This window comes from Rhinoderma darwinii, chromosome 1 (assembly GCF_050947455.1).
Source record: "Rhinoderma darwinii isolate aRhiDar2 chromosome 1, aRhiDar2.hap1, whole genome shotgun sequence".
Classification (NCBI taxonomy): Eukaryota; Metazoa; Chordata; class Amphibia; order Anura; family Rhinodermatidae; genus Rhinoderma; species Rhinoderma darwinii.
Window position 1 is genome coordinate 456,643,183 of NC_134687.1, and position 23,017 is coordinate 456,666,199.

At 41.1% G+C, this 23,017-nt stretch overlaps 1 protein-coding gene across 12 annotated transcripts in view; it reads right to left on the reverse strand.

The window, feature by feature from the left end:
* Positions 1-23,017, reverse strand: part of ARVCF (ARVCF delta catenin family member) — a 738,556-nt gene that overhangs the window by 32,701 nt on the left and 682,838 nt on the right. For all 12 annotated transcript variants that reach the window (XM_075832471.1, XM_075832494.1, XM_075832495.1 and 9 more), the window contains one exon: positions 22,797-22,868. In XM_075832471.1, the coding sequence (XP_075688586.1) occupies positions 22,797-22,868 (72 nt within the window). The remainder of the gene's footprint in view (positions 1-22,796; positions 22,869-23,017) is intronic.

The following is a 23,017-nucleotide window of genomic DNA, read 5'->3' on the forward strand; positions in this document are numbered from 1 at the left end:
TCCTTCACCGTTTTCACGTCCATTTAAAAAGGATCTGTGTCTCCGTTGTGACATCCGTGTGGTTTTCGTTGTCACTCCGCATCCGTTACGTTGCTCTGTTTTAAACGGATGTTGTGCTTCCGTTTTAAATGGTTCGCTAAAATCCATCTTGTGTGTTGAATGCAGGGAACTTTGGCACGCCACGCCGCTGTATAGCAATGGAACCGTTAAAAACGGACGGCACACAGATGCCTTCCGTATTTTTACGGACCCATAGACTTCAATGGGCCCCTTGGTCAATGAACGATGGACAAAAGTAGGGCATGCATTATTTTTTTTTTTTAAAACCGGATAGCACCCTGAAGAAAATAACTAAAGTGGGCATGAGGCCTAAGGCTACATTACACGACATTGAAAAACAGCCGTGTGACGGACGTTTTTTTAACGAACGTTTTCAGAACACTGAAGTTCTATGGGTGTATTTACACGGCCGTTTTTTGTTTTTTTAAACGGCCCGTGATTACAGGCCGTCAAAAAATAGGACGTGCTATTTTTGGCCATTGTCATGGCAACACGGCTCCCATAGAAGTCAATGAATCAGTGTTTACCAAACGTTTTTCAGGAAACAAACCTTGTAACAGCCGGTAAAAACTTTATCCTGGCCGAGGACTCCCCACACGCAGCGCTACTTTGAGCGCTAAGCCCGGGGAAGCCCTTGACATTACTGTCCGTATAAGGACAGTGAAGTCAGGGCTTTCAACAATGGTATCCCCGGCCAGAGCATCGCAAGATCTCTGGCCGGGGGCTCCTGTCTTGTAGATAGCACCCCTCCATGTAGATAGCAACCCCCTGCCTGTAGATGGCAACCCCCCATCCCCTGTAGATAGCGCCACTGTAGCTCCCTCTAGGAGAAGAATCCCCAGCGACCAGACCCCGCTCTGGCCGGATTCCACTCCTGGAGAAGCCCCAGCATGATATGTGGACAGTGATGTCAAGGGGTTATCCTGGAGCACAATCCCCGACCCGCACTGGCAGGGGATTCATCGCCTGGAGAAGTCCCCGGCGTCACTAACCATATATGGACAGTGACATCAAGGGGGTCCATATAAGAAACCTGGCGACATGACCCTCCGTTGACGTGCAGTCCGATCTCCCGGGAGGACACTACAGCCCATGCGACAGCTGCAACAGTCACATGGGATGAAACGTCATACCAGGACGCCAGGCTGGAAGAAGAACATTGGAAAGCGTCGTTATGACATCGCCTGGGTTGCGAGTATAAGGGCGGATTTACACGAACGTGATACACGTCCGTGCAACGCGCGTGATTTTCACGTGCCTCGCATGTACCTATATTAGTCTATGGGGACGTGCAGACAGTCTGATTTTCACGCAGCGTGTGTCCGCTGTGTAAAACTCACGACATGTCCTATATTTCTGCGTTTCTCGCACATCATGCACCCATTGAAGTCAATGGGTGCGTGAAAATCACGCGCAGCACGTGGAAGCACTTCCGTGGGACGCGCGGGACTCGCGCAACAGCAGTAAAAAGTATGAATGAAAACAGAAAAGCACCATGTGTTTTTCTGTTTACAAACATACAAACAGAGTGTCATAATGATGGCGGCTGCGCGAAAATCACGCAGCCACGCATCATATGGTGATGACAAACGGAGCTGTTGTTAAGTGCCTTTTGCGCGTGCAAAACGCAGCGTTTTTTGCGCACGCAAAACGCACACGCTCGTGTAAATCCGCCCTAAGTCTTTTGTTTTTCTTCTGAGTTGAGATTGCAGCGAAAGTGCTGCGATTCCACCGCAAAATTCGCAACATTTGGCTATTTGTTGCAGGTTTTACATCTCCATTGAATTCAATGGGGAAAACCCACAACAGGAAAACAGCATAATGGACATGCTGCGGATTTAAAATCCACACCGCAGGTCAATTTATGAGCATTTCACTGCGACTCATTCACTTTGCTGCGACTATGAATGCTGTGGAATTTCCGAACAGAATTCCGTTGCGGAAATTCTGCAGTGTTTACGCTACGTGGGAACCCAGTCTAACAAGTACTAAAAATGGCTAAACGGTGCCTGGTTCTGAACAGGTTAATTTTTTAAGAGGTATGAAAAATTTGTCAGAAATCTACGGTGTTGGGGAACATGGTGTGATCCAATGGCACAACTCCTTTTTTTCTGCAGCAGTCTATCAAACAGAGAAGTTTCTTAGATGCACAGATATTTTTTGCGCCTCAAAAAGATTCGCACGGTCTCAAAATGTCTGCATCTCTCGGCATGACCACAAGTAATGTTCCAAGTCTGCTGCTGAAGGATTGCATTTTTGGGCGCACCTCAGATACCCACTTTTTTTTTTTTTTTTTATCTCCTAGTGCAGTGCAGTATTCAGAGTGTCATAAGCCAAGGGGAGAGTGTTCACTTCTTGCATATTCTTAAGTATTACTTTAAAGTCTAAGGTAAGGATATACCATAATGTGCTACGCAGTTTCCGTAACTTCCATTCACTTCTATGGAAGTTCCAAAAACAGATTATCAAAACGTGCTGGACTGTTTCCTGGAAAACCCAGCCACCTCATAACTCAGTGGCTGGAGCCCAGCGACAGCAGGTAGGACAGGGGGTCAGGTTTGAGAGATAGGAGTGGGACCAGAATCTATTGGACATTTATGGCAAACTTGCTATGGCACCCCCTGGTGCTCTTTAGATTCCCTTTCAGAACATCCACCTAAAGCTGGCTATACACGTTAGCTGTAGGTCGGCCGAACCCGGCAGATCATCTAATGTGTATGGCAGGGTCCAGACTCTCCCCCCCCCCCCCCCGATGGCAGATGTCAGGGTCGGACATGTTGTATTTCAACATGACCGTTACTTTTGTTCGTTACTAGATAAGCTGCTGCCAGAGGAGTCTGGCAGCGTTTTTCTCGCTATTGAAAACACATGTGCGTTCGGCCAAGTCGATCATACAGGTGTATGGGGGAAGTCAGCAGAAATAGCGGTTGGCCCAACAATTGTCCGTACAACGTGTATGGCCAGCTTAATGCATTCAGTGTGCTGATACTTATTGGCTGGCCTGCACAATAGCAGGAATCACTTCGCTGCCCATGTACAAGAGGATCCAGCTGGTGGAACGGAGCTACTCAGCATGTGTGACCACCAGGACTGGACACATTAGGTGGTTGTTCTGAGAGGGAATCAAAAAGAACACAGAGGGGCACCATAATAAGTATGTGACAGCAATATCTACGTATAGAAGTTTTTATTTTTATCGGATTCCAATTGAGAAATTATGTTTTGGGGGATTGAACAGAGAAATTTAATATTTAACCACTAAACAGGTTTGCTTTTTTGTTTGTATATATTTCTTTAATATGCGAAAAAACCTGAATGCCCAGAGGAAATTAAAACGAATGCAAGATATAAACTATATTCATGGGTGGATAGCGGTTATAAAAGACAATTAAATTGAGAAGTATATGAGAACCATTTGTATTTTATACATCATTGGTATCATTGTGGACTGTAGATACATGTAAACAGCACTATGTAAGGCTGTGTTCACATCTGCGTCGGGGCTCTATTCATGCGTTCTGTCTGAGCTTTCCATCAGGGGAACCCATGAACGGATCCAAACAAACGGAAACCATAGGTTTCCGTTTGCATCACCATTGAATTCAATGGTGACGGATCCGATGCAAATGGTTTCCATTTGTCACCGTTGTGTAAGGGTTCTGACGTTTTGACTGAATCTATGGCAGTCGATTACGGTATCGATTCGGTAAAAAGGTCTGACGGAACCCATGAACGGAGTCCCGACGCAGATGTGAACGCAGCCTAAATGAGGATTACATTTCACCTCTTTAAATATGCAAGTCTTGTTACAAGAGCATACAGTTGTACTATTTACAATAGTAGCAGCCACTTAGCTCTGACCTAGAGGTTGTATCTGAAATGCTATCCTCTCTCTCCTAAGTGAACCCCTCTTAAAACACCAAAAAATATAAAGTAATAACTAATGAAGTACAGAAATTAATATATAAACATTAGTGTGAAGATAAACAATACTCGTACCAAACCTAGGAAGTGCATGTATTTTCAGGACTAGTCTTTGCATATTGCCACGGTTTTATGGAAGCACATTGCTATTGTCTGTGCCAATCCCAAGTCCTACATGTTTGGGCATGGAGCCAGCAAAACAATATTGTTTGTACTCCGATCTCAGTGCATGAAATCTCAAGAAGTAGAAGGGTTAATGTTGAGTAAATCAGATACCAGGACTATAATTAATAGCACTCCTTTCTATTCTGCCCGTGTCACTAAATGTGCTTTGACACTGACACTAAAAAAATCTGAGCACTTTTCTGTGGTAGGTCTCCACATGTATGTATGTACAGAAGTAAATATGTATGCATTCATAACTCCCCAATATTTCACAATGCAGAGTATAGATAATTATGTAGAAGCGACACATGTGGAATGGCAAAGCCATACAGAGTTGGCTAGAAAGAACAATATTTAACAAAACATCGAGAGGAATTTTAAATAAAAAATTCTTAGTATGGACGCATCACATGTGGTAGCACTGCAGGAAAATGTAACACATTCGGCCTAGTTTCCCTGCAGATTACAGTGATCGCTGAGAGTCTAAGGGCCAGTTCACACGGAGTTTTTTGGATTGCGGAAACCACATTGGAAAACGCACCTAAAAACGACCGAAAATGCCTCCCATTGATTTCAATGGGAGCCGGAAAAACAGTCTCGCAGGGAAAAAGAAGCAATATTCCCCATCTTCGGGCGTTTACGTCTCTGACCTCCCATTGACGTGAATGGGAGGCAGAGAAAGCGTATTTCGCTGAGTTTTTTTTGCTTGCGGCGCTCAATGGCTGTGGGCGAAAACAGTCGTGAAAACCGGCGTGCAGGCAGATAACAATCTGCCTCAAAATTCCGGGCAGAATTTTGAGGCAGAATTTTCTGCCTGCAAAAACTGTGTGAACATACAGAAAAGGCCATACTTACTAAGTGGGTGGGTGAAAACATGTTCCCAGCAGGACGCAGACAGGTCAAGAAATGCTGCAGAAAGAGAGTGCATTAAATAGTGATAGCCCCTCCCACTAGTCTTGATGCGCTGAACGTTTACATTCTCTTATATTTATATTCTATCACTTTCTCCACAAAGTACTGCATTGGTTTGGTATATAAAACACACTAAATTACACATAAGGCTGTGTTCACATCTGCCTTAGGAAGCTCCTCCGTCACAGATTTCCTATAAAATTTGACAAAAATAGAACTGCATGCAAAACTACAGACAACTTGGCGAAACGTAAGTCAATAGGGCCAGTTGGGCAGCAGATCCCGCACTGTGGCATGGCTTCTGTTATAAATGGAAGCCACAATGCAGAGACTTAGGCCCTGTTCACACAGAGTTTTTTTACGAGTTTTTTGACGCTGAAACCGCGCCGCAAAACTCCTCAAAAACCGCCCGAAAATGCCTCCCATTGATTTCAATGGGAGTTGGACGAGTTTTTTTTACCGCGAGTAAAAAAAAACGCGTCGCGGTAAAAAGAAGTGTCATGACCCATCTTGAGGCGGTTTCCGCTTCCAAAACCCCATTTCAATCAGTCAGAAAGAGGAAAAAGAAAACACCTCGACGAGTGTTTGGACGAGTTTTTGTCAAACCACTGTGCAAAAACAGTCTGGAGCAGTTTTTGCAGGAGGAATTTTCCTCCTGCAAAAAACTCTGTGTGAACACAGCCTTAAAGAGACTGTCACCAGTTTTTTTTAAATCTCCTATCTAATCTAATAGGCGCTTTACTGCCGATACCTACAGTGTGATTGTTGTTTTTGGTTTTTTTAAATGTTTATTATTTGCAAAGTTATGAGCATTTTTCTAAATATGCTAATGTGGCCCTAATAGCCAAATAGGAGGTGACTCTTTCTTTTCACTCAGGGCGGTGTAATGTTTTCTCTATGACGCTGTCCAATCAGCATACAGCTTATCCCCCTTCCCTGCCCAGCAACACAGCGTGATCTTATACTAGTCCTTCTCAAGGAATTAGAATACCTTCAAAAAGTAAATTTATTTCAGTAATTAAATTCAAAAATTAAAACGCATATATTCTATAGATTAATTACACACCGTGATCTATTTCCAGCATTTTTGTCTTTTAACGTTAATGATTATGGCTAACTGTTAATGAAAACCCAAAATTTAGTGTCAGAAAATTAGATTAACCCCTTCCTGACATTTGAGATATCCATACGCCAAAGTCGGGTAGAGGAAGTATGGAGCGGGCTCACGGAGTGATCCCGCTCCATACGATGCCGCTGTCGGCTGTATGTTACAGCAGACACTTCAGAGTAACGAGCGGGATCCCACTCATTAAATGCTGCGGTCAATGGCGACCGCGGCATTTAAATTGTTAGAAAGAGGAAAGAGAAGAGTTTTGCATGAATTCCTGCAAATTATTAATTGTGTTATATCAAGTTCAGAGTCAGCGCAGCGTCTAGCAGGAAATTTTCGAGCACTTCATGCTACCCTCTGCTGACAAGCTTTATGGAGATGCTGATTTCATTTTCCAGCAGGACTTGGCACTTGCCCACACTGCCAAAAGTACCAATACCTGGAGTAATAACCACAGTATCACTGCGCTTGATTGGCCAGCAAACTCTCCTGACCTAAACCCCATAGAGAATCTCTAGGTTATTGTCAAGAGGAAGAGGAGAGACCCCAGACCCAACAATGCAGACGAGCTGAAGGCCGCTATCAAAGCAACCTGGGCTTCCATAACACCTCAGCAGTGCCACAGGCGGATCTCCTCCATGCCACGCCGCATTGATGCAGTAATTCATGCTGAGTCGGATCCCCCGACCAAGTATTGAGGGCATATACTGTACATACTTTTCAGTAGGCCAACATTTCGGTATTAAAAATCATTTTTGAAATTGGGCTTCTATAATATATTACACTAAGGTCCCATGCACACGACCATGTTCGGTCCGTGATATACAGTCCGCATGTCCTGGACCGAACACCGTGCAGGGAGCCGGGCTCCTAGCATAATACTTATCTATGACGCTAGGTGTCACTGCCTCTCCGCGGAACTACTCCCGCACTGTAATCATGTTTTCAGCACGGGACAGTGTTCCCGCGGGGAGGCAGTGACACCTAGCGTCATAGAGAAGTATGATGCTAGGAGCCCGGCTCCCTGCACTGTGTTCGGTCCGGGACATGTGACCGATATGCGGACCGTCTATCTAGGACCGAACACGGTCGTGTGTATGGGGCCTAAATTTGGGGTTTTCATTCACAGTACGCCATAATCATCAACATTAAAAGAAAAAAATGCTGGAAATAGATCACTGTGTGTAATGAATCTATAGAATATAGATATACAATTTCACTTTTTGAATTGAATTACTGAAATAAATTAACTTTTTGATGATATTCTAATTCATTGGGAATTAGTAGTACACTAGTAGTACACTGCTTTTATTCCCGACTGTTTTAAGAATCTCCCCTAGGAGCAGTGTTTTAGGGAAGAGTATCCTCTTAAGAACAGTCCGATGGAGAATGCCACGATAAAAAAAAAAATCTGTATGCTTCCGTATGAAATCGGAGGCATACAGAGGTACAGTAAGGGCCCATACACTTGTATGGGCGCTGTATTATGGAGCTGTACAGCTCAGAGGTTGTATGGAGCCGTAATGCAGATGTGTGAACAAGATCTAAATCCAAAGTTTAAATCCGTAAATTGCAGCCATATAACAACGTTTTCCTCTTCAAGTGTTTAAAAGGCTAGTTATGTACTGCTACACTCTGCATAGGTGTTAGTATCTTCATAATCATTGTATTGTCACCTCCGTCAGATATGAGGGGGGCCTTTCTGCTTGTGTGCAATAAAAAGAAAGTTCTTCCAATGAGATATCGAAGGAATTTTGCTAGCACTAAAAAAAGACATACGTCCGCGCCAACCATTAATACGTGAATCATATCAGATATGTGTCCATTCATCATGTGGGATCATTAGCTGCCGAAATTAAAGTCCCTTCAGTATATTTCTCCATTGCCGCGTGTTCGAGGCGCAGGAGTAACGTAAAGCATAGTGACAACGTGTTTCGTGAATAGAAGCACAAGAGCATCATTAACACGGTTAACAGAAACCAGGGGCTGGAGTGCTGCTAGCATCAGTCAGCAGGGGCCCGACAGCGTACCGTTGCCATAGTTACATCACTAAATAGTCACGAAATTCCAGGACTACGTTATGTGTGCCTTCTAATGATGGAAAGTAATAGAAATAATCAGACTTGCAGAATGCAACTTCAATTGCCTTTTTAAAAAAAAAAATCACTTCTTGTATACTGGAGCCAATGTCTGGCTATAGAAGATTAGCCAGACATCTCTGGATGGCGTAAACCATAATAAACTTTTCAGGCAGCACAATGTAAAATATGCGAGAATGTCTGAGCTGGGGGGCAGTGTGGGGGCTAGAATAGTATCCCCCTAAGATCTCTACAGAAATATACACGCCATTCTCCACTCCGGCTGCATATTTGGTGCAGTGCAGTAAGGGTGAACTACAGATAGACAAAATAACCCGAGATCGCAGCATTTCACAGGACATTCATATTTTAACTGAATATTCACAACGCTAGAATGATAATCTGACACTAAAAATATAAGGAATTGAAAAATAAATCTCATTAAAATAAGAAGGACATGCGGGCAGTGGTGATACAGGTACACAGCTGCATGCCTCAAAAGGATTTCAAGTGCCGACTTCAAAGGCAGCGTATTCCGAGCTTAAATATGCAAGGAGAGAATACTTTGGTTCCCCTGGCTGGTTGTTAAATCATGCTAATGCCAGCTTGATGGAACATCTGTGGAGCATTGCATTTTAACTGCCTGACCAGGTTGTAAGTTACAGCCGCCAACGTGCCATTCTGCTTTACCGCCACACCCAAAAGACCAATAGAATCCAAGGTAAAAGTGCGCTCTCTTTTCTTACAAATTGAGGTTTCGTGCGTCTGAGGGATGCAACTGAAGCAGAAGACCAGCTCCGAACAGACAACTGCTGCCACACAGGGTAGAGGTACAAATGAAGAATAGGGATATTTACTTCTTTTTCAATTACAGCGCTTCTTCATAACAGTCCTTAAAGAAGGTTTCCACCTAGATATTAAAGCAGTAGCTGAAGTTTGATAAGAATTTTCTTTTGCTTACAGAGTGCAGCCATATTGGTTTCCATCTTTGAATTCGCTTCTGAGAAACTGATGGTGAAAATTAAAACGGTCTCTTTGTTATTTATAATCCAGGCTGACAATAGCCTAATTTACCAAGTGGTTGGAAGACATCGTTCACATGGCATATTTTCGACGTGTATTTACGTGTCAAAATGCACAGAAAAACAGCTTTAAAATGTGTGTGTGTTTTCAACATGTATTTGGAGCATTTTTAGCTTTGTTTTTTTTTCCAGCCTATAGGTAATACAGAACAGCTGTATTTTTAATAAAATGTATTTACAAAGTTTATTAACACACACGAATACACTTTTATTAAAAAAACAAAACATTTTTATCAAAACACAGAATGCTTTAGGTATGACTTTTTTTAAGGTTTTTTTTTCCCCCACAGGGTTTTCTATAGGACTTCTAAAGAACGCCAGGAAAATACAAGTCTACAAAATGAATGCTAACTAAAAAAAAAAAGACACAAAAATAACCTTTAAAAGTTCATGCCGTTTTTACATGTGTTTCCAAACGCAGAAAAAAAAATAAAAGGTTTGTGAAGGAGGCCTTAGGGATGGGCACATCTTTGTAGATTTGCTTTCAGTATAAAATGCCTAGTTTCTCCATAGATTTGACATTATATTCAGTCATCAGAAGCTTATAATTTGTAGAGTATTCACTCTAAGGCCTGATTTACACGAGCGTGTGCAAAAGGTCCATGACAGCTCCGTGTGTCAGCAGCATATGATGCGTGGCTGCGTGATTGTCGCGCAGCCGCCATCATTATGACACGCTGTTTGTGTGTTTGTAAACAGAAAAGCACGTGGTGCTTTTCTGTTTTCATTCATAGTTTTTACTGCTCTTGCCCGAATCACGTGCTTCCGTGTGCTGCGCGTGATTTTCAAACACCCATTGACTTCAATAGGTGCGTGATGCGCGAACAACGCACAAATATAGGACATGTCGTGAGTTTTACGCAGCGGCCATACGCGGTGTGAAACTCACGGACAGTCTGCACGGCCCCATAGGCTAACATAGGTCCGTGCGAGGCGCGTGAAAATCACGCGTGATGCAAGGACGTATTACACGTTCGACAATTAGGGCTTATTTAGACTACGTTTTTTTCTGATCTATACATACGCACGGATAAAAAGTTTGTGTTGATGTTAATGTGATTCAGGTTTTAAAAAAAAAAAAAAAAAAAAAAGGATGACTATACTTGCACCATTTGCATAAAAAAGGTCTGAGGCACTTTTAAGATGCCGTGACAAGACATGATGGTTATTGAGTGACTTCTGAATAAAAAATAGTTTGCAACATTTTCAATTACGTAAAAAACAGCGAACAACAAATAAGTGGTCTCGTGCTATTCCCGTAACCTGCACAGTTTAGGCTAAATTCACACTTGCGTTGTATAATCAGTTACTCTGATCCGTTTTTATCCTTATTCTAATCTAAAAATGGATCACTTAAAAATCCCATTGAAATCAAAGTAACGGATGCAAACGGGTTACAATCTGTATCAGTTTTATGTTGACACCAATGATAAAAACAACCCATTCATTAGACATCATTTTTTTTAAACCGAGTAAAAAGTCCTGTACTCTGCACTTTTATATCTGTCAAAAAAACGGATTACTGACATAACTGATGCGCATGGGCGGTAATGGATGCAATTAAATATCCCATTGATTTCAATGGGATTTTTAAGTGATCCGATTTTAGATCAGAATGAGGATAAAAACTGATCAGAGTAACTGATTATACAACGCAAGTGTGAACTTAGCCTAAGACACTTTCACAAAATTATTATCATTATTATTTTTTTTATACATGACCCTCAAATGTGGCATAGAAACTGAAAATCCTTCTTGTTCATGTCTATAGATGTGTAGCATAAAGAACACCTGACCAGGAATATCAGAGCAGTATCTATAAACCGCTGTATTCTCAGAGACCAAGAATGTGATTTAATTAAATGATATTTGGGATAGAATATCCATACCAGTAAGGCCCCATGCACACGACCGTAACCGCAATCACGGCCCGCGATTGTGGGCACAGCCGGCCGCTGACAGCCGCGTTTTCGGGCCGTGCTCCCATACAAAGTATCGGAGCACGGCCCGCAAAATGCGAAAGAACGGACATGTTCCATAATTCCCGGAACATTTCCACGGCACTGACACCCTTCTGTAGTGCTACGGAAAGGTGTCAGTGTTCAATGAAAGTGAATGGCTCCGTTTTTGCGGACCGCAATTGCGGTCCGCAAAAACTGAGGTTTTTTACGGTCGTGTGCATGGGGCCTAAAAACAAAAAAACAGATGACCTATCTACAAAGTAGTGGTAACAGATTAGTGAATCATCGCTGTAAGGGCTTGTCCACCTGTAACTGAATTGCTGCAGAAAATTTCTACAGCTATTCCGTTGAAAGTAGCCGACTTTCCGCTGCGGCAAATAGGCACGATTTCCTGCGGATTTGACTGCAGAAAATGGTGCGGATTTTGCGGCCTTTTTCTCGCTGTTGAGAAATAGGGACGACATCTCTGAAAAACGTAGCAATTCAGTCCACTTTCCGCAGCAAGAATTGACATACTGCGGTCCGAAAAATACGCACCGCAGCTCAATTTCTGCTGGGAATATTTACGCAGCGTGTGGATGAGATTTGTTAAGTATTCCCCTGTGTATTTTCCACCCGCAATTCCGGACGGAAAATACACAGCAATTCCACTACGTGTGGACGAGCCGTAAAGCATCGAGCATGAAGTCTTAATTGATCGCAGGTTATTTGGGGAGTGCTGCAATCCTCTTTCCCATGATGCACTGTGAGAGGATATGATGGTACATTGCTATTACCATAAATCATAAGCAGCAGGCCAAGATAGATAAGGAGGAATATCAAGTAAAACCATGTAAATCATGCAATATTGCCATCTATGAAATGTAAAAGCCTGTTTAGAGAAGAAAGACCCATTGGGGAAATCTCAACTAAGGTAACCGCTCATCGAACATTCAACTGGTTTGAGAGCATTTCAGCAGAGTAGGCCATATTGCTGTGAATTATGAATGATTTATGGCAAGGTGAACTTTGTACTCTTGGCTAGCAGTGCTTAATGTTTCTGATGGGAATTAACCATGGTAATGTAATGTTGGTCTGCAAACATCCACGGTGACACTAGAGGAGTAAATCTTATACCCAAAGGAGGAAATCAACTGAATCAGCCCATATAGAAACTTTATGATGGTTTATTTATAATACATGAGTAACTTATGCCAAGATGATATCTTGTAAATTATATATGGCCTAATGTAATCTTCTGTGCATTGTAGGAGATTAATGTTCACACAGTAAAGAGAAGCCAGCTATGTTCTCCGATACATCGTATCTGTTTGGGGTGAGGCACGTAATATTACTGCAGTATGAAAGTCATATAATACTTCCAGAACTTACTCAAACTGTCCTAAATATCCATGCACAATAATATCATAATTCTATCACTCGCATGGGCATTTAGGTGGGTACGTCAAGGACAGCAGCACATCTTTCACACCTTTAGGCCCCATGCACACGACCGTAGAATTCATCCGTAATTACGGCCCCATTCAATTCTATTGTCCACGGACACTTTCCCGTATATTTATGGGAAGGTGTTAGTGCTTTTAGATTGGACAAGTCCCATTTTTTTTTTTGCTTTTTACGGACCGTGCTCCCATACTTTATATGGGAGCACAGCCTGCAAATGCGGGAGGCTGTCAGGGGTTTTGACAGCGGCCGTGCGTGCGCATAATCATGAACCGTGATTACGGGCACGGTCGTGTGCAGGGGGCCTTACAGACTGTAAGCTCTTCGCTACAGTAATTAGTATTTGGGAGGGATGTTCTACATAAAGGAAATCTTTTATCTCTTCTTCGATTACAAGGTTTTGTCTGCCACCGCTTCCTCAGAACTAGGAAGATTCGGCTACATTGTAAAACCCACCAGAAGTGGTAGACATTTTTAACTGGTAGAAATGTATGTAATGCAGTGAGGTGCAATGGGTGAGACATTTTATCCAACTAATATTTCATGATGGATAAATACATCATCTATAATCTAAATGAACAAAGCTATGCCAGCTGATTAGTAATGGCGTGTAAATGTCAAGTAGTGATGCCTGGCACTTTATGAATCTAATGACTTAATTGTTTATTGGGATGATCATTACTTAATCTGAATGCAAGACAAACAGAGATTGCTACAGGTTATAATGAAATGTGATTAGAACTTCGCACTGTGAACTGTAGCCAAAGTGTCAATATGGAACACTAGGGAATAGGGTAGGGCTGAGCAAAGCTTAGGATAACCTGAACAGTTTACAATAGTTCTTTAATAAGGTGAAATGAGCAGCAACCCAATATACTACAACAGGAATTCGGCTTCTATTTTTACTAAAAATTAGATACAACTCTTCAAAAAAGGTTGCCACCATTGGATCTCCTATGCCCACCCTACTTTAGAATTGCCATCCTTATCCTACCCTTTGTTCCAAACTCTCTCGTGTGGCCTGCTCCCGGGATAAGGCTTAATCCCTTTCTCCCCCCTCAATTCTCATCCTACTCTCTCTTCTCTATTGTAGGACGCATTTTTCTTACCCTCTTGAGCGCATAACTTGCGATCTTAATTCTAATAGTTTGAATTTTGAGATTTATGTAGGGGCTTCCAATGACTACAAGTTTAATTTCCTTGAACATTTGACCGGTGATGTGGTTATCCTGAGAACATACCACTCTGTTACCTCTATTGTAAAAACGGTGATGTTGGATCTGTTTTATAAAGAATAAAAACTTTTTGAAAGAAAAATGAGATACAGCTGGTAAAAAGAAACTAAGACACTAGTAAACAGGCGATACACAATGGGGGAAGAATATACTTCAGGACATGGTGCACGGAGTTAGATAATGCTCTATATAGGACAGTTATTTCTTATGTGCAATATGCACAGCTTTCTCCCACATATTAAATATTTACATATTTGAAATAATGTAGATAACCGCATACATATTTCACTGTACAGAGTAGTTCATCTTTATGTTGGGAAAAAATCCCCCCCCCCCCCACTAATAAAGAAATGTTAACTTTATATGCACATGATACACTACAGATATACAAAAAGGTTAAAGTGTAAATAAAAGGGGCATGTGCCTTTTCCTGTAAGGCTTCGTTCACATCAGCGTCTGGTTCCGTTTGGGGTTTCTGTTCATCCATTCAGTCAGAGGAACAGACGAACGGAAAGCCGAACGGAAACTATAGCTTCCGTTTGCATTACCATGGATTTCAATGGTAATGCTTCAGTTGGTTTCCGTTCTGTAAAGTTTCTGTTTTTCACGGAAACAATAGCATAGTCGACTATGTTATTGTTGCCGTTAAAATAACAAAAACAGAAACTTTACGGAACAACAAACCGAAACCAACTGCAACGGATGCATTAACATTGAAAGCTATATAGTTTCTGTTTTTGGCTTTCCGTTCATCTGTTCCTCTGACGGAACGGATGAACAGAAACCCCAAATGGAACCCGACGCTGATGTGAACAGGCCCTATTTTAAAAAACGTATTTGACTTAAATACTACAAATGTAAAAGGTGTTTTGGTAAAAGGTATATTTGACCGAACTATCTTAGCGCAACCTGACTTTACTAGTGTAAAGTAAGTAAAAAGTTCCCTACTTTGGGTATGTTCACACACACAGAGTATTCAGGCATATTTCGGGTTGTACACGCCTCGAAATACGCCCGAAAAAAACGGCAGCTGAACGCCTAAAAACATCTGCTCTTCGAACTCAATGGGGAAAAACAACGTCATGTTCAGATATGGCGTTTTTTATGCCGCTATTTTAAAAAAACGTCCCGTGAAAAGAAGAAGGCACGTCACTTCTTGAGCCATTTTTGGAGTGGTTTTTCATTGTGTCAATGGAAAAATAGCTCCAATAACGTCTAGAAAAAATGCCTCGAAAAAAGTTTCCAGCTTTAAAAAAGCCTGAAAATCAGAGGCTGTTTTCTCTGAAAACAGCTGTCATTTGTAGCCATTTTTGACTTTGCATGTGAACATACCCTTGGCTGCTTGTGCTCCAATGTTCATATGAAAGCGTTTTAACGGATGCTTGCGAACCTTCTTACCATCACATAAGACTACTCGAACAGTCTGAACAATAACCAGGCTCCTTATTAAATGTTTAACTTTGAGGATCTCTAAACAGCTTTTAAAGAAGTACAATAAATCTTTTCTTTAAATAAAACTACCTATTACATTGACTTGTCATGTGGACTGGCCACCCAGATTATTATAGTTTGACAGAAGTTAAGAAAAATAAAACAAATATTCAAAACCAGATTTTAAACATGACCATCATATCAAGCCAAGACTGTGTTCACACTTTTCCAGTCACATTTGTTTTTCTCATTAGACAACGAATGCATAAGGTGATATCAGTTGTTATTTTGTTGTTATTGCGGTTATCGTTTTGGTTCACACGGATAGTTTATCAGTCCTAAACAGATTTCAGATCCATTTATTCTTCTAAAATGATCTAATTTAAGTGAACATTTATATTAATTCATTAGGATTAAGCAAGTATTAAAGAAAGGAAATGCTACATTTTTCAAGTTCTGCCAAGGGTGAAAAACCTTCTAAAATCTTCCAGCTCTTCACTTGAAGAATCCGCACTAATTGAGGTCATTTATATGGAATTCTTTATGATGCAAAACAAACAGAAGCAAATTTCTAAAAAAAAAAAAAAAAAAGCCATTAAGCAGCTCTGGGCAAGTATGTAAGGGGTGCTAGGTCTGGGGCACGGAGAGACTTCTAGCTCCTTGAAAGCCCATCCTGCAGATTCCTAGCATGAGAGAATGAATTGAAACAGTGGATTCTTGGCAGTGGTCTGTCCCTGCAGCCGCCTCCCTGTGATTTAAAGATTATTTTTAGAAGGAAATTCTTGTGGTTAAAACCATTCAGCTAGGAATGAGAAACAACACTAAGAGACCCTTCCATAACTCTCAGACGTCTAATCCATGGCTTCTTCTGTCCCATAAATATATTTGGGAACAGGAAGAACCGGACGCAAATCCTCACTTTAAGCTTTGTTGTACTGACAAGGCTGTTTTAAGAAATTATATAAATTGTATTTTACACAGATTAACAAACAATAAATGTTTCATTCCCACGTAATAATATTGGCTCTGAAGACTAGGTATTTTCTGCAATCTGGTTAATACAAATGGGATAAATGCTTATTATTCAGATTTGAGATTTTGGGTCGGTGTAAAAATGTATAAACCATGTATGTATGTGTATACATATACAATATAGCTATAGCAAAATAATTTCCATTAATAAAAGTCTCTAAATTTTTGTATAATCAACACATTCTGCTGCTCATCTCTTGTCAATCACAGATAACTCTTTTAGGCCGAATTCAAACGAATGTGGGAAAATTCGGACGTGAAAAACAGCAGTTTTTCACGTCGGAGTTGACCCTGTGCGGGTCCCGTTTTCACAGATCCCCATAGCCTTGTTTATTGAGGGATCCGTGAAAACGGAAGAAAATAGGACATTTTCTATTCTTCAACGGACCCTTCACACGGAAGCAATGACGAATACATGCGTCCGTATGACGGTCGTTGTTTTAACGGCCGTCACACGGACGTATACTACTGTCGTCTGAATTCGGCCTTATGCTGACACAAAGTAGTAGTAGTAGTAGTAGTAGTAGTAGTAGAGTACTGTGCCCCCATCTGTAGATCATAATACACACCTCAGGTGCTGCAGCTTTTTTTTTTTTTTTTTTTTTTGGAAGGATGAAGGCAGTGCTTAGTAATCAATTAATGGCGAACAGAAAGCTCCTCCTTACTCGTTAAAAAAAAGTTTCTGCAGCAACTGAGGGGTGGACTAGCGGCCCTTTAAATATTTATCTTAGTAATGTATGAAATGCATTTTTTTATGGCAGTAGTAGTTAATTTAGAGAAAGCCTTGTTCACAGTCAAGGCATTGCTAATACATGCAAAATACATTTTCCTTTCTCCATTTGGAAATAGGGTTTATTATGTTATAGACACCATGCGAACCGAAATCTTATGGTGCTGTGAAATGTCTCTGAAAGGTACAGCTACCAGTTTGCTAGTTGAAAATTGACTGGGATTATGCTAGAACCAATTGAATGTCTTTGTGCATTAAAGCCTCTTTGTATTTTAATGCTGTGAATGAGGTGTGAGAGGGGAGCTCTCAGATCTCATCAGAATGGCAGAGATGAGGCTGCTGCAAGACCAAGCTGTCACTCTTCCAGTGATGTGATAATGATGCCCTGAGTCACCATGCACTGAGCTGACACAGCAGCACACACCCTAGAGCCAGGGGCGGATTATAATGAGGGCAATCTGGGCAAGTGCCGGGGCTGGAAAGCGGCCCAGTTCGCCCGGATTCTCCTGTACCAGCTGTTAAAATTACAGTTGTTTCAGAGAAACGGGGTGAAGTAGGACCTCTCATCCAATTGTATCTGCGTCCTTAGGATGCGGATACAATTGCTTACGTTAGTGCTGGCGAGACAGGGAACCACCTGTTCCTTTCCTCCCATTCGGCGCTTTACTGATGTCATCACGCCGACTGCGCCGTTACGCTGGATGTTGCCGTCTCGTCTGACCAGACCTGCGTCACTGGAGGATGGCGCGGGAACGGGGACAGGTGAGTATTGAGCTTTGTTCTGGTGTTGTATATATGTAATGAGCTTTGTTCTGGTGCTGTATATATGTAATGAGCTTTGTTCTGGTGTCGTATATATGTAATGAGCTTTGTTGTGGTGGCGTATATATGTAATGAGCTTTGTTCTGGTGTCATATATATGTACTCCGCTTCGTTCTGGGGCTGTATATATGTACCGAGCTTGGTTCTGGTGCTGTATAGATGTTCTGGTGCTGTATATATTTAATGAGCTGGTTTCTGGTGTTGTATAGATGTTCTCAGCTTTGTTCTTGTGCTGTATATATGTAATGAGCTTTGTTCTGGTGTTGTATATATGTACAGAGCTTTGTTCTGCTGCTGTATTTATGTATTGAGCTTGGTTCTCCTGCTGTATATATGTAAATGAGATTAGCTTTAAAATACAGTAAAGAGGTCAGGACCTCTTTAGTGTCTCAAAGTATTCTGTTTTTTCTCTTCAGTATGGCTTATTCTGCTTTTAAAGCAACTTCAAAACCGTGCCAGATCTGTGGCCGCCTAAACAGAAATCTGCAACTATATACGGTGCAGCGTCTTCAGAATTCTGTCTTCAGAGTTGGGGGGGGCAGACTTTAAAAAGTGCCAGGGATCCATGGTATTCTTAATCCGCCCCTGCCTAGAGCTTAGCATGTAATATGGATCTCCTCAACGTTCCCTCTACTTTGTAGTAAGATACATTATTTTGCGGTCAGAGATGGCCATTTGCATTTTACGATCATTCTGAAACATACCAACAATTGTGGTAGCTAGGAAGTCGTCAAAGTCCACATTTTAATTTATCTACTTTGGTAACCATTCCTTAGACAACTATTTAGATGATGTGACCAAACCGCAATGAGTCACAGTACAGGTGTGGCCACAGGTCTGTTTTGTTGCAGTTTTTTTTTCTAAATGGCAGCAAAATCACAATAGACCTGCTACGTGTGGACTCGCGCTAAAGAAGATTTTTCAAGCGACAACAATTCCATCAATGATCACCTTATCGATCATTAGTCATCTTTAATACCCAATCACAAGGGAAGATTGCCATTAGATACATTCATATCTCCCAATAAAATGATCAAATACAGCCTATGCGTACAACCTTCCTGCTTATCCAGGTGTCACTAGAACATTGATCAGATTTAATAAGATGAATAACATTAGAATACGAATGCCTTTTGAAACAAACAACGCGTTTTGAAATGGTCCATTCCAAATTTGCACCGAAAGATCTGTTTTGCTGCTTGTTATTTTCATAGTGTTAACATATTCCCCAGCCTTATACATAAAGGAATATCTGCAAGCACTACAGCTACCAATACTAAATATAGTACATTAACATATGTAGCGTCTTAAAACCCTGCAATACGGTTAGTGCAAAGAAGAATCAGTGCAAGTATTCAAAATACTAAAAATAGCAGTACAGCAGACTACGCTCATATATTACTCTACAGCACAATTCAGTAGGAAGAATGGCTGGCACCCTAACATCATAACAGGTCCACACTTGACCACTGCACTGTAAAGAGAATGCACATCACATTTATATAAATCACAATACTGTGTTCAAGTATTTCCCAATCAAAATCCAAGCTGGAGTTAGTAGTGGTCCTGATCACTCAAGGCACCAACTTCATTACTGCACCCCCCCACCACCCCACCACCGGAATGTCGATCAAGTTCTGCACTTCTGTCATGTATATTGGAGGGGAGGCTGAACTGTAATCTCCTGCCTAAAACTACATGTCAAATCATCATACAAAAACAATGAGAAACACGAGTCACAAGGCTACATGTAATAAAAAAGACAATTTTTATTGCATATAAATACATAAACATATCAAATATAACATATATAATGATAAAAACACAACGAGGTATCTAAAAGACGACATGTAATAGCTGGATCACGTCGCAAGATGGCCAAATCGCAGGGAAAAAATGCATATAAGCACCTGGTCAAAAACATGACAAGATATATATTCCACCCATCCACAGGAATATGTATGTAGTGGACACTAAAAATGAATGGAAGATCAGGTGATTATAGTGGACACTAAAAATGAATGGAAGATCAGGTGATGAAGTGGACACTAAAAATGAATGGAAGATCAGGTGATTGTAGTGGACACTAAAAATGAATGGAAGATCAGGTGATCATCAGCAGTAACGGATACACCCCCGTGCAGTGCGGTCCAGTCCATCCAATTTCGTCATACTGGTGACTTCATCGAAGCCTAATTCAGACTGTTGCTATGCAATGGCCCTAGTGGGGTATATAGTGAAAGTAACAGCAAGAAAAAGAACAGGCAAAAGACTGGCGCATGGACTGCCTTAATGTAACACATGGGAAACTTTAGTTTTGGTTTGTTTCACATAAAAAAAAAATAAAAAAATTTATAATGGAATTATAATATTTTTACCATCTTATTATGGCATTTAGTCAGCGCATAGTGACACTGCGTTATTCACTATGTGCTGTCTTATACTGACACATTACCGTTACTGAAGTGTTTACACAGTGAATAGACATTCCTTCCAGCCAGGACGGGATGTCTATTCACAATACGGAACCTTCGCTAACGTTTCTGTGGTACTTACAGCAGAGCAAGCGTAATCTCGCTGTAACCTGTCATTTACAGCGTGATCTCGCGAGATTACGCTTGCGCTGCTGTAAGTACCACAGAACGTTAGCAAAGTGTCGGTATTGTGAATAGACATCCCGTCCTGTCTGGAAGGAATGTCTATTCACTGTGTAAACACTTCAGTAACGGTAATGTGTCAGTATAAGACAGCCCATAGTGAATAACGCAGTGTCACTATGCGCTGACTAAATGAATGGAGAGAAGTGCATGACGCTGATTGGTCACTGATTGGTCAGCAACATACACTCCTCTGTACAGCGCCCACTTGGTCAATAGTAAAACACACCCAGTTGTCCATTAAGAAACGAATTAGCATAAAGCTAAAATCGCTAATAACGTGGTGAAAATTGATCTTTTTTTTTAAATAAAAGGACTGCTGTCACCTACATTACAGCGCCAATCTCCTTATGTAGGAGATAGGGCACTTATAATGTGGTGACAGAGTCTCTTTAAGGGTAACATTCAACTCTGTTTAGTCTAAAGGAAAGAATAAACGATCACTCAAAAGGGGTTATCCGGGTTAAGATTGATGGCCTATCCTTAGGATAGGTCACCAATATTAGATCGGTGGGGGTCAGACTGTCGGATGACCCCTTTAACACCTAACACATCCACACACACACACACACACACACACACACACACACACAACTCAACCAAAATGCTTGTATAGATGTCCTCACCATATCCCAGCTCAACTACTGTAACAGCCTCCTCTGTGGAATAGGTTTCCCCTCTATTATTTCTCTACACTTCATGGATGCAAATGCAGCCTAAAAACGCACTTGTTCAGACTAGCATATTATATGCCATAAATCTCACTCTACTGTCACTTCCATAAAGCTTGCGCCTACTGTCTCGGTTTTCCAATCTTTTTAGACTGTACGCTAATTTGGGCAGGGCTCTTTGCTACTGCATCTGTCACCTCTACATCTGTTCAGCTTATCTGTTCAGTATTTTGTATTTGTCCATTTATACATTCATCCGTTGTGTATTACATTATACAGTGCCATGGGAGACGATGGAGCTATATAAATAATGATAGTAGTATATTTTGAAATTGTACAACATATCTACATATATCACTTCTCAGGGAAACGGCCAACTTGCCCTATGATGAATCACCACTCGGAAATTTTTGCAGCATGGATAAAGATACTTCCTTACAAATTTCATGCTGATGGTTCGAAAATATGTAGTCTTAAAAATTTTAAACCGTTTCTGGTTTATAAATTTGGATTTTTGACTTTTTTTATAAACAGAAGTCTTTATACATGTAGTTTCTAGAAGTCATGCTCTGCAGGAAAAAATGTTGTTAGCTTTAGAAACAAAATCGATAGTAAAAGATTCTGAGGTCAGCTAGCACTTACTGTCTGTATGGAGATTGATCGATTGCCCTGGGTGCACAGTGCACTACGCAGAGCTACATATCAAAGAAGTGAAGTACAAGCAGGACATGGTGTGAATGCACTAAACAGTAGCAGAAACAAGTGAACGCAGCAGCTCTAGTAAGAGAAGAAGGACAACGTGACTGCACCCAAGAGTTTATCACATTGTTGTGGAGTCTAATTATAAGTCACTGGACTTGTGGGAAATCTTTACATTCTGGCTTATCACCACTGAAATGAATAGACAGGAGTGAATTTTGCCCTTTTAACCCACTGGTGTCCCTCTACTGAGTAATGAAGATTGGTACACACAACCATAAAAACAGATAATGTGTCAGAAAGCCTTCAACAAAGGAGTCCGATGCCAGTGCATGGTCCCGGGAGTGCCCCTCTGTACACAACAAGCACATTTTAATCTTCACAAACAAAGTGGAGCAATGAAGAAAGAGCTTCTATGTTCTCTCTGATCAACTATGCAATCAGGTGAATAACCCGAGAGCAAGACCTGCTCATGATTATTCCCAAAATGTTCTCGAGAGCTCGAAGAACGCAACTTCATAATATGCCAATAGTGAACACAACAGGGTCTTCAAGTCATCAAAAAGTCTGAAGGGTGGTCCAGTTACATGAAAAATAGTGTTTATCATATGAACAAGGCATCTAGGTTACCGGCATGTTACTCTAACAGCTCTGTGTTGGCCAAGAGTGAATCATCTATTCAGTATTATAGCGACCGACAAGGTGTAAATCAGCAGAATATTCACCTAACTTTAGGCAAACTAAGTGTGGGTTTAAAAAGAATATCAATAACCAATACTATACCTTTTGCTAATTCAGAACGTTTTGGTAAGTCAAGAGTGTCAAAGTTCTTATCCATGTCCCCATTCTTTTTTCCTGCAAGCAAGAAGCTGTATGTTATTTTTTTGGCTGAGCAGAGCAACCACACATACATTAAAAAACAAATTACAATTCACGTCATACAATAGCTTCTTTCTAATTCTTTATTTATTGCTGAACATTCTGCATGCACTCATTTCTGAACT